The following is a 12,675-nucleotide window of genomic DNA, read 5'->3' as shown; positions in this document are numbered from 1 at the left end:
TCCGCCCCGCCGCCCCCTTCCCGGTGGCCCCTCCCCGCGCAGGTCCCGACTCCAGCCGCACCTCCTCCGACTCTGCAGTGGCGGCGGGGTGGCGAGCCGGAGCGCCAGCGGGCCAGGGCCGGAGCCGAGCCGGGGTCGGGGAAACAGCGGGGACCCTCGGAGGCGGGGCCAGTGGGACCGCGATGGGCGTGGAGATCGAGACCATCTCCCCGGGAGACGGTACCGGGTGGCGGAGCCGGGGGAGGAGGAGGGGTCTCGGGGCGGAGCCCGGCGGGCGGGGGTCCGATTCCGAGGTGGCGCGGAGGGTGCTGAACAGGGAGAGCTGGCCTAGGATGGGGGAGGCGGGAGAAGACCGTAGATGGGACTGTTGGATGTCTAGCACACATCCTTCGCCATCCCCTTACGCGCCTGCTCACCTAGAGGAACGAAGGCGGCGGCTGGGAGGCTGGGGTCTGCGGCCCGCCACCGCCCCGGGGGCCTCGGGCTGCCGCTGCCCGCGACTGGAACCGCTCGATTATCCGCTACTCCTGATTTCCTAGGGCCGTTTTTTAGCTCCGCTTTCCCTGCTCTGCTGGTTGAGCTCTGGAAACAGGGGAAAGGACATGCTTTGGGGTCCCTTCTGCTCGGGGCAGCCCCCTTCTAACGCGCCCGCCTCCCGGCCTCTGGTTGGGCGGCCCCCTGCGATCTGGGCGTTGAGACGCTGTAGGGACCGACCCAGTCTGGGAATGATGAAGCGCTTCTTCCACTGCTTCTGCATCTTGCTTTATCCTCCCTGTCCCACTCAGCCTCTCCGGCCATCCTGTCCACTCCCATGGCTTTCATTATGGGCTGCAAACCGATGGTCTCCAAACTTAAGCCTCCAGCCCAGGCCTCCAATCTGAGTTCCGGGTGGTCCATTTATCCAGCTGCTGCTCAGCCTCTTATCTGCACATCCCACGGATCCCTCAAAGTCAGCAAGTCCAAAACAGGACTCATGCTCCTGGTCTCCCCCACTCCCTAGCACTCCTCTGTGTTCCCTTGTTTCCTGCCTCAGGATTGGCACCAGTCACTTTCCCAAGCCAAACATTACAGGCATCACCCTTCTGTAATTGAGTTTGGATGTGCCAGGAGTAGCTATTTCTTTATTTCTTAAACCAACCTTAATTCAGACTGGAGCCCTCATTTCTGCAGGATTTGACAGGCAAACTGCATGTCAGACATTATTGACACTCCCCCACCCCCGGGAAATTGGAGGGACTCTTGGTTCTTGGCCACCCTCCTTATTGAAAAGCAGTGGTCCCTAGAAGCCCCAGCCACAACCTTGGATCACCCATGGGCTGCAGGCTTCTTTTTCCATGCTGGGAACCATGGTGCTGTGCCCCAGGAAGCATCTCCCTGAGGCCTTTTTACCCCCCGGGGCACTGCCATAGAGTTCTGCCAGTGGCCTCCAGGCCTCTTCTCCTTTCCCTGGTTCAAAGAAGCCTTTAGAGTTTTCTCTCCTTATCCTCCCTCCCTGGCTAGACAAGGGGCATTTTCTCCTGAAGGGGGATCAGATTTTTAGGGAAAGCCTGGAGGAACTTTGCCCTTTTGCTTTTAGCTCAATCTAAACCCCTGAGTCAAGAAAGCGCAAAAGGGCCAGCTACCATGCTATAACCCAGAGGGGGCAATGTACCAATTAATATTTCAATGACTACGCTGCAGTGCTGGGGATGCCTGCCTTGGTGGAGCCCACACCACATCCTGCCAAGTTCTTCTGCTGAATATCTCTAAGGCTCCATCTCCTCAGCCCCTGCCCTAGTTCAGGCCAACATCCTCTCTCACCTGGATTTCTGCACAGTCTCTAAACTGGTCTCCCCACCTCCATTCTCACCTCCTGGCCTTCCATCTGGCCTCCCACCCCACCCCCACCATTTTCCCCACCACAGCCTGAGCACTCTTTAAAATGCATATTTGACCATGCCCCTCCCTGGGCATAAAACGTTTTAATTAATCTTACTTTTTCTCCAGGCAGACAGTGATACAGCCTCCTGTTACCTTCCATGCTAGAGCCTCATCTCTTACTACCAGTACCTACCCCCACCACCAACTTTTCCTCCGGCTTTATCGAGCTGTCTGCCAGTTGTTAAATATACCAGTCATTCTGCAAATATTTATTGAGCATATACTGTGTGCTAGACCCTAGGATTACACAGCAGGGAACCAGACGGGCTCCCACTACTGCTCAATTTGAAGCCTTTGAACATGTGGTTCACTCTTCCCAAATTATCTCCCTTACTTCCTTGGTAAACTACTCATCTTTTAAGACCCAGTTTAACCATTATCTCCTCTCTGATACTTTCCCTGCTGCTCAGTCAGTCAGGTGCTCCCTCCCAAGGGCCCCCATCTAAATGTTGGCTCAGCTGTTAGCCCTCACAAGGCTTTAAATCCCACTCAAATTTATACCTCCAGTGCAGACTCTCCATCTGTCTACTTGTAGTACAAATTCACATGTCTAAGAGGAATCTTAAGATTGCCACCTGCACAAATCTGTTCCTCATCAGCCTTCCCGTCTCAGGAATCAGCTCCTCCATCCTAAATCAGCTCCTCCAAACCTAAAACCCAAGCATCGTGGTTGTTTTCTCCTTCTCTCTCATCCTGGACCCCATCTCCATGCCATTAGCATGCCCTGTCAGCATGGAATTCCAAAGTATATTTCCAATCTATTTTACTCTCTTCTCTGCTGCCAACCACTTTAATTCAAGCCATCATTGATTTTCTGTCTGGATTATTGCAACAGGCGCCTAACTGTCCATCCTACACACAGCAGCCAGAATGATCTTATAAAATCTTAATTCAGATTATGTCATTCTCTTGCTTAAAACCTCCAGTGCCTTCCTGCTGCACTTAGAATTAAATCCGGCTCTGCAAGGCCCTGTGTGATCTGGCTCTTTCCCACTTGTCTCCACCTCCTTCCCTTCTTTCCAGTCGTCTAGGCTCCTTACTGTTTTGTAAATGCACTGATCCTTTTCTGCCTCACAGTTTGTGCACTTGCTGCTCCCTCTCCCTGCAGTGCTTTTCCCAGCGTATTGCTCATCCTTCAAGTCTCAGCTGAAATGTCATCTTCTCTGAAAGGCTGTCCTGGACCACCCATTCTAAAATGGCCTGTCCCACTGTATCTCTCTGTAATTTATCATTGTGTTTATTTAGAGAACTTATGACAATCTATATTGTCTTGTTTATCTGAGTATTGTTTGTCTCCCTCCATTAGAATGTAAACTCCAAAAGAGTAGGGATCTTGTCTGTATAATTCACTGGTGTATCCCGAGATCAGGCCCAGGCCTTGCACACAGCAGGTATTCAGTAAATATTTGTGAATGATTGTGTTTATTCATCCTTGTGCACAGTCATCACCCTGCATTATAATCTATTATTTATGTGTCTGTTTCCCTAACCTCATTGTGAGTTCATAGATTGCTCTGTGTCTCTGGAATCTAGTCCAGGCCTGGCAGAGAGCAGGCTGTCAGAAAGGTTCATGGAATGGACAAAGGAAAGTAAAAAGAGCAATCAAAGAAAGGAAAAGGACCAGGAGAGAGTGGAGTTGTGGAACCCAAGGAAATAAAGGTCAAATCAAGGCCAGAGAAGTAAAGTGACTAATCTGGTTCGTACAAAGCACAGAGCCAGAACTGGAACCATGGGCATCTCCATGGTATGGAGGGGAATGTGGGCCAGAGCTCTTGGTCACAATCACACCTGAAATGTCCCAGGCAGCTTTCTCCAATGTGCTGTTCATTCATCTATTCTCATGTCTCCTTGCAGGAAGGACATTCCCCAAGAAGGGCCAGACGTGTGTCGTGCACTACACAGGTAGGCTTCACTCCCTGAGCCCTCATCCAGACCTGCCCCTCCCCAGGCAGGTCTCTCCTCTGATACTCCTCTCCAGAGGTATCAGCTCCCCCAGACCAGGCCCAGAGCCCAAGGCAGCCAAGTCTCCCTCTGACCAGCTATCCCCAACTCCTCCCAGCCAGCCTTGAGGGAATGAGAAAGGGGGCTTGCAAGGTTAACCCCTGCTCTCTTTTCTTTTTTTTTTTTTTTTTTTTTTGCGGTACGCGGGCCTCTCACTGTTGTGGCCTCTCCCGTTGCGGAGCACAGGCTCTGGACGCGCAGGCTCAGCGGCCATGGCTCATGGGCCCTGCCGCTCCGCAGCACATGGGATCTTCCCGGACCGGGGCACGAACCTGTGTCCCCTGCATCGGCAGGCAGACTCTCAACCACTGCACCACCAGGGAAGCCCACCCCTGCCCTCTTATACCACCTCCATTCCCCTTCTGTCTGTTGCAGGCAGGGTGGAGCCCTGGCCCTCCTTGTGCTGTCCGATACTTGGAAATTCCTCTTACAGCTCTGAGAGCCCTGACCCTCCCTGCAGACTCCCTTTTCATCCTACAGTGTTATTAGAGCAGAGGAGGTCAGCTTCCTGAGAATTCCCTTTCTTTTTTCAGAAACAGACTATTCAATTCAGCCTACTGTTATTGATCACCTACTGTGTGTGAGATGCTGTGCTGAGCAGTAGGGGCACAAAAATGAAACAAGAGGATCCCTACCTTCATTGGGCTGGGGGGTGGGGTTGGGGGAGGGCAGGAAGTCAACTGGAGGCTCTGACGCAGTGTGAGGCACGGGTGGCAGTGGCTGTGTCGGGGTGCTGTGCGGCCAGAGCAGGCCCCGCCTCTGCTGAGCCCTCTTGGATGATCTGCACTGGAAGGCCAGGTGGGCTGAGATCCTGAGGACCACTGGCGGGAAGGTTACAAGCAGATGTTTGTTCTGGGGGTTGAGTGCTCTGCCTTGTGACCTGCTTCCCAACGTGGCAAACTTGGTGACAGCCACTTAGCAGACAGCAAGGCCAGTTTAATTCCTAGGACATAGTCAGATGGGGCCATTTTTAGCAGTTCTCTGGGCCAGTGTGAAGTGCCAGGTTGATTCTAGGCAGACAGTGTGGGTATTTCTCAACAGCTGTGTTGCCGGTCGCTGACGTCAGTGGGCTGGAGCTGTGTTTTATCTCCTGGTGATGTGGCCTAATTACCATGAGTCTTCTGGGGCCTCTGACCTGTGTAATTGATTTATCTGTTCTACATGTTGCAGACAGACCAGTCCTTGTCAAGTTACTCAAACCACAACATCCTTTTGCAAAGACCTTTCACAATACATACAGACAGGAGGCAATGTGCATTAAATACTAACATCAGCCATGAGTGGCTCTGGTCTGGGGAGGGATTGTCTCATCAAACCCAGCAGGAGACTGTATGGGACTTTTTGGTAAACTTTTTTATTATATATAAATACAGTAGAGAATATAACTCTAAGATGAACAGCTCGATGAAATTTTTCTAAAGTGATCACACTTATGTAACCACCCCCCAGATCAACAGACATTTCCAGCACCCCCAGGACTCTCCCTCTTGCCTCTTCACAGTCATTACACCTCCCTAAAGGTAAACAGCATTCTAACTTTTTGTCCCTGTGGATTGATTTCACCTGTTTTTGAACTTCATATAAATGGAATTGTAGAGTATGTACTCTTTTGTGTTTAGCTTATTTCATTCATTATGTCACTTTTTTCACTTTTTATGTCTGTGAGATTTATCCAGAGTAGTTTGCTCTTTTTTATTCCTGTACAGGTCATTGTATGAATATATTGCAATTTATCGTTTCTACAGTAGATGGACATTTAGATTGTTGTTCGTTTTTAGCTATTATGAATTGTGATGTTTTTTGGTGCACGTGTCGACATTCTGTTTGGCTATATATATGCAGAAGCGGAATTGCCGGGGCACAGGGTTATACCTATGCTCAGATGTAGCAGATCCTGCCGAACAGCTTTCCAAAGTAGTTGTGCCAGTTTCCACTGATACCAGCAATGTCTGAGCATTCCAGTTCTACATCCTCATCAACACTTGGTGTTGTCAGGCTTTTGTTTTGTTTTTGGCCTGTCCTGGTGGTTTTGACTTGCACAGCCCTGATGATTAATGAAGCTGAGTACCTTTTCACGTGCTTCCTGACCATTTGGATATCCTTGTTAGTTTGCCCAAATTTTGTCCACTTAAAAAAAAAATTTGGTGGTCTCTCTTTTTCTTATTGATTTGTAGGAGTCCATCGGTATCCTGGATATGAGTCCTTTGTTGGTTACACCTATTCCAGACATCTCCCATGCTATGGCTTGCCTTTTTACTCCTTTATTGGCATCTTTTGAACAGAATTCTTTTTTTTTTTTTTAACATCTTTATTGGAGTATAATTGCTTTACAATGGTATGTTAGTTTCAGCTTCACAACAAAATGAATCAGTTATATATATACATATATTCCCATATCTCTTCCCGCTTGCGTCTCCCTCCCTCCCACCCTCCCTATCCCACCCCTCCAGGCGGTCACAAAGCACCGAGCTGATCTCCCTGTGCTATGCGGCTGCTTCCCACTAGCTATCTACCTTACGTTTGGTAGTGTATATATGTCCATGCCTCTTTATCGCTTTGTCACCGTTTACCCTTCCCCCTCCCCATAGCCTCGAGTCCATTCTCTAGTAAGTCTGTGTCTTTATTCCTGTTTCACCCCTAGATTTTTCATGACATTTTTTTTTTAAAATTCCATATATATGTGTTAGCATACGGTATTTGTCTCTCTCTTTCTGACTTACTTCACTCTGTATGACAGACTCTAGGTCTATCCACCTCATTACAAATAGCTCAATTTCGTCTCTTTTTATGGCTGAGTAATATTCCATTGTATATCTGTGCCACATCTTCTTTATCCATTCATCCGATGATGGACACTTAGGTTGTTTCCATCTCTGGGCTATTGTAAATAGAGCTGCAATGAACATTTTGGTACATGACTCTTTTTGAATTATGGTTTTCTCAGGGTATATGCCCAGTAGTGGGATTGCTGGGTCATATGGTAGTTCTATTTGTAGCTTTTTAAGGAACCTCCATACTGTTGAACAGAATTCTTAATTTTAATGAAGTCCTACATATCATCAGTCTTTCCTTTATAGTTAGTACAGTTCAGAAATCTTTGTCTATCCCTAGGTCATGAAGATGTTCTTCTATTTATTATTTTATAGAAGCTTTATTATTTTATCTTTCATATTTAGGTCTGTGACTCATCTGGAATTGATTTTTTTTTTTTTTTTTTTTTTGCGGTACGTGGGCCTCTCACCGCTGCGGCCTCTCCCATTGCGGAGCACAGGCTCTGGACACACAGGCCCAGCGGCCATGGCCCACGGACCCAGCCGCTCCGTGACATGCGGGATCCTCCCGGACCGGGGCACGATCCCGTGTCCCCTGCATCAGCAGGCAGACTCCCAACCACTGCGCCACCAGGGAAGCCCCTGGAATTGATTTTTATGTGTGGGTGAAATAGGGGTTCATTTTGATGTTTCATTTTCCCCCATATGCATATACAGTCAATCAAGCAACATTAATTAAAAAAAAATCATCCTTTATCCATTGCATTCAGTGGCACCTTTGTCAAATCAGGTCACCATGTATCTGTGGGTCTGTTTCTGGACTGCATGGTTTTGGATGAACCTGCAGCAGTAGATAACAGTATATGGTCTGAAGTGGATTAAGTCATATGAAACCTGAAGAAATTGGGGAGTGAGCAAATCAGTCTTTAAATGGAGTGTGTGAATGTGTGTGTGCACCTATCCATATATGTATTGTACAAGTATGTGTCTGTGTGAATGTATTATATCTGTGTATCTAAATATTTTCCTAGCATCTGGCCATCGGGGTTTTCTTCCGAGGGTCTATGCATATATGCATGTGAGCATGCATGTGCATCTCTGAATATCTTAGCAGCCTGTGTGTATGCATGAGTTTGTATTTGATCTCCTATATTTGATACAGAAGGATCCATCTGTTTGCATCTCTGTGTAGCGATAGGGTTTTCTTCTTTGCCTGATTTAGTACCCAGGGCAAGAGCACAATTTATTCTGCCCAGAAAATAGGTAAATAAGAATGTCTCTTGTATACATTTATGTTGTAGAAATTAGGAAGTGGAATCACAGATGCTCAGATACTGAGCAGGCCCAGACCTTTCATGTTAAACATGGCAAATCTGAGGCCAAGAGAGAGGAAGTAATTTGCCTCACTTCACACAATGAGTTAGTGTCCGGGTGAAGTCAGAATCCAGTCTCTGAACTTACAGGCTAGGCCTTTCTCTGGTCCCAAACTGCCTTCTGTTGTGGTCCAGGGGCCACAAGAAGTCATGGAATAGCATCATTTACAGAATGTCTGATCTTTGAACTAGAGACACCAGTAAGAACAGAAAATAAAAAAGCAGCTCTTGGGTCTTAGGCAGCTGGACTGAGACAACACATGTACATCAGGGATGACAAGGTATTTGCAGCTGGAGGCTGAGGGGTGCTCCAAACTGCTAAGACAACACTCGGGGTGTTCTGGGTTCACATATCTCTTTTGTATGAGGTCTGGAGGCCACCACTGACTGGCTGGGTCACTTTTTTAAAAAAAAATTTATTTACTTATTTATTTTTGGTTGTGTCGGGTCTTAGTTGCGGCATGCGGGATCTTTCATTGCGGCGCACAGGCTTCTCTCTAGTTGTGGTGCGCACAGGCTCTAGAGCGCACAGGCTCAGTAGTTGCAGCTCATGGGCTCTCTAGTTGTGGCGCGCAGGCTCCAGAGCGCACGGGCTCTGTAGTTGCGGCACGCGGGCTCTCTTGTTGTGGTGCATGGGCTTAGTTGCCCCGCGGCATGTGGGATCTTAGTTCCCCAGCCAGGGATCGAACCCGTGTCCCCTGCATTGGAAGGTAGATTCTTGACCATTGGACCACCAGGGAGGTCCCTGTCTGGGTCACTTTACAGTTACAGTTCACTGTAGTAAAGGATGATATGACCTTTGGGTTTTGCATGTTGGGGGAACCTTGGGCAGACCAGGTGCGGACTCAACCTGAGGATGAAATGCCTGGGAAAACAGACCTTCAGGTTGAGGCAGCTCCATGATAAAAGTTGCAATGTGCAGAAGTACTTGAGAAAGGTATAACCTGAATAGGGCAGGGAAGGGAAGGAAGGGAGGGCAGAGAGAAGGTTATCAGGCAAACAGTAGCTAGATCTTAAAGTGCCTGGATACAATGTAGGCATTTGGATTCTGCCTCTGGGGAGTTACTGAAGTATTTTAAGCAAGGGAGTAATAGGATCAGGTATGTGTTTAAAAAAAAAAAATCATTCTGGGTACAGTATGGAGAATGGAATGGAGGAGTTAAGAACAGAGCAAAAAGGCCAGTTAGAGTTGGTTCCTGTACACAGGTGAGATATGATGGTGGCTTGATGAGGACACAGGGTGGTGGTAATAGAAATGGAGAAAATAGCTGGACTCCAAAGATATGTAGGACTTGGTGATAGGCTGTATGTGGAAGTATCCAGGTTTCTTGCTTGGCCAACAGGACGGATGGGGAGGACTGAAAGACAGAAGGTTTGTACAGAATAGGAATTCCATTTTAGACATGTTGAACCTGAACTGGAAGTTAGCTCATGACCACAATTATTTTCCACCCTATCCTTGCTTTCACAGGAATGCTCCAAAATGGGAAGAAATTCGATTCATCCAGAGACAGAAACAAACCTTTCAAGTTCAGAATTGGCAAACAGGAAGTCATCAAGGGTTTTGAAGAGGGCGCAGCCCAGGTAGGATGAGGATCCTTGTTAAGGGGGATTTGAGGAGCTGGGGTTCTGGGCTCAGCACTCTGCCCTCCACCCTCACCCTATCACAGACCACTACTGCTTTGACTCCACTGTCAGGCATGGTGATGCCACCTAGTTTCAGTCGTGGCTTTGTGTCCCCACCCTTTTAGTTGCCAGCATGACTCCTTTCTGTCACTGGGGGCTCTCATCCCAAGCACATCTCCCCAGCTAGTTCTGAGCAAGCCTGTGAGCTACCAGCTGTTTGGGACTGAAGCAGCAGAAGAGTTGGGGTGGGGGAGGCCAAGGTGATTTTTTTTTTTAAACTTAAAAAAAAAAACCCAATTTCAGACTTGCAAAAACATTGCAGGTAGAGTTCCCATATACTCTTTACCCAGCTTCCCCAAATGTTAATGTTTTACATAACCATAGTACAGTGATGAAAACCAGGACATTAACATTGATACAATACTATTAACCAATCTATTCAAATTTTTGAGTTGGTTATTCAAAATTTAAAAATCGATTATTCAAATTTCACCAGTTATCCCACTAATGCCAGACAAGTTCTTGAGGACTGCTGTGATGAGCCCTGGTTCAAACTCTTCTTCTTTGCTCTGTGAAGTCACGTGATGCTCCTTGCTGTGGCCTCTAATCTCTAAATCTCTCTAATGAACTGCTTCTATCACCTACTTGAGCATGTACATGTACATGTGCTCTTTATACACCTCTTTAGGCTTCTCTGGAAGAAGGAAAAATTATGAACAAATAGAAGTGTTGGGCCATACACTAATTGAATAACCAGCAGTGTTTGTTGGATGAACGAATTTGAGACTACTTTGTAGAAGTTATTTTCCCGCAGTCAAGTCTCTGTTAGTCTGAGGCACAATCTGCATTTGTTACAACTCTTAGCATCACTTCAATGTGCCACGTATAAAACTCATCTCAGATCTTCAGAGTTACCATGAGGATGGTTTGGGAAAATGCCATAGTTATCTTACCTTTTTCTTTTAAATCAAGCTGGGTCCTCTTTCTCCTCTCCCCATCTGCCCCCATCCCTGCTAGATGAGCTTGGGGCAGAGGGCGAAGCTGACCTGCACCCCTGATGTGGCGTATGGAGCCACGGGCCACCCCGGTGTCATCCCTCCCAATGCCACCCTCATCTTTGACGTGGAGCTGCTCAACTTAGAGTGAAGGCAGGAAGGAACTGAAGGTGGCTGGAGATGGCTGCTGCTCACCCTCCTAGCCTGCTCTGCCACTGGGACGGCTCCTCCTGCTTGGGGCTCTTGATCAGTGCGCTAACCTCACTGCCCCAAGGCATTATCCATTCTCTCTGCCCAAGTTGCTCTGTATGTGTTCCGTCATTGTTCACGCGCATCTTTGCTTGAGGAAACTTCAGTTGCAGATTGAAATGTTTCAGGTTGTGCATTTTGCGTGATGCATGTAGTAGCCATTCCTGATCACAGAACAGATTTCTTGTTCGCACAATCTACACTGCCTTACCTTTACTTAAGCCAGACACACAAGGTGCTCAGACATGAAATGTACATGGTGTACACAGAGGGACTTGAGCCAGTTGCCTTTGCTGTCACTTTCTCTCTCAGAAATTCTGCTGACTTAAACGATGTCCTTTTTGGAAATGATATGAAAAATAAAGGCTCTGTGCTTGACAAATTCCTGTCCATCCTTATTGAAGGTAGAAAGTGCTTTAAGGACCACGTAAGTCAGTTGCCCTTGGGAAAAGAGTGGAAAGGAGAAGTAGCCAGGAGAGTGATAATAAATACAGTACAGGTTTCCCCCACTATCTGAAAGTAGAAAGTAGAGCATTCCTATGAAGCCTTTTGTAAGCTGAAATGGTATAAAGCGAAGAAGCAATTACCTGAGGGCACATCTTGCTTACGGATGCATGAAATAAATCGAGATAAAAGCACAGATGCTCACAGACACAGTTCAAAGCTATGACAGCTTGATGCCGAGATGCTGAGTATAGTTCTTGGGGAAGGAGCTTGGTGGTGTCACTTTCACTGCTCAGGGTTCATACTGCCTCTATAATGGCTCTGAATGCTATTTTTGCTTTTCTCCTTTTTTCAGAAGAGCAAAAATCCTTTCTGGATTTCTTTCGTGCAGCAAAAACAGGTACTCCTGCAGGTCTTTCCTAAAAGTGAATTAGCGTGAAGCAAACTTTCGAAAAGCAGCGGATACTTGTAGCTCCGACGTACCTATTGTACTTGCTGGGCCTTGTTCTATTTTTAATTTTTTCTAATTTTAAAATAAAATTACCACCAATCCTCTAAGCAGCCCCACAAGGTAGGTTATGACTTGCCACTCACCTCACAGGCTCAGAATTCCCCTCTGAGTAACTAAAGGAATACATTGTGCTCAAAACCCACAGTTTAGCAATCAAATGTGGGATTTGAAACTTTAGGTGATCAATCATGAAATCTACATTGGGACTTAGAATAAGAAGGATGAGCTCCCTTCTTGGAAAAGTGCATTTTGTGCACCTAAAGAAATGAGGGTGTGTTAGGCCTCAGAGCCACACACTAACTCACATTAGAAAGTTACTTTTGAAAATAAATGTGTGCTTATTTTCATGTAGATTTGCTCTAACTTTACAGTGGGGAATTACTTCTGAGAAGAATGTATGATTTTGAACTTGTTTTCACATATGCTGCTTATTTTAATCTACATTTATTATAACTTACAGGACTTTCCAGTTAGGTTTTACAACCAGCCTGCTTATTGATATGTGTTAGTGTACGTCAGGGGAGCCTGTGGCAATGTAGCTAAGAGATTTTTCTTTTAGTTGGCATGGGTGAGAAAAGCTCTTGGCCATAGTCAGAGTTATTCTGTCAGCGATGTCTTGGAATTGTTTCAAGACTGAGGGAGGGGCAGGTAACAGGTACTGTTAGTTTCCTTCATGGACTCATTGATAATACGTCACATGACGATACATGTGATATGGGGACACAACATCTTGATTATTTTATGTATCCCTTTTGTCTCCAAGAAGTCCTGGCTGTATTCCCCTG

General features: G+C 46.9%; 1 protein-coding gene across 2 annotated transcripts; it reads left to right on the top strand.

The window, feature by feature from the left end:
* Nucleotides 1-55: 55 nt before the first annotated feature.
* Nucleotides 56-11,317, top strand: FKBP1B (FKBP prolyl isomerase 1B). Of its 2 annotated transcripts, none has more exons than XM_004312184.4 (4): nucleotides 56-219; nucleotides 3,775-3,822; nucleotides 9,537-9,649; nucleotides 10,664-11,317. In XM_004312184.4, exons 1-4 carry the CDS (start codon nucleotides 183-185, stop codon nucleotides 10,706-10,708), a joined length of 243 nt encoding a protein of 80 aa, XP_004312232.1. In that variant the 5' UTR covers nucleotides 56-182; the 3' UTR covers nucleotides 10,709-11,317. The 2 variants fall into 2 exon arrangements, with proteins under 2 accessions (XP_004312232.1, XP_004312231.1); XM_004312183.4 differs by having other exon boundaries at nucleotides 62-219; nucleotides 10,709-11,317.
* Nucleotides 11,318-12,675: the final 1,358 nt, after the last annotated feature.

Source organism: Tursiops truncatus, chromosome 14 (genome assembly GCF_011762595.2).
Source record: "Tursiops truncatus isolate mTurTru1 chromosome 14, mTurTru1.mat.Y, whole genome shotgun sequence".
Classification (NCBI taxonomy): Eukaryota; Metazoa; Chordata; class Mammalia; order Artiodactyla; family Delphinidae; genus Tursiops; species Tursiops truncatus.
This window is presented reverse-complemented; position numbering and strand designations above follow the sequence as displayed.

Coding starts and splice junctions, on each gene's coding strand:
- FKBP1B (XM_004312183.4), top strand. CDS start 183: ATGGGCGTGGAGATCGAGACCATCTCCCCGGGAGACG. Junction 220..3,774: donor GACCATCTCCCCGGGAGACG/GTACCGGGTGGC, acceptor GTCTCCTTGCAG/GAAGGACATTCCCCAAGAAG. Junction 9,650..10,708: donor TTGAAGAGGGCGCAGCCCAG/GTAGGATGAGGA, acceptor CATCCCTGCTAG/ATGAGCTTGGGGCAGAGGGC.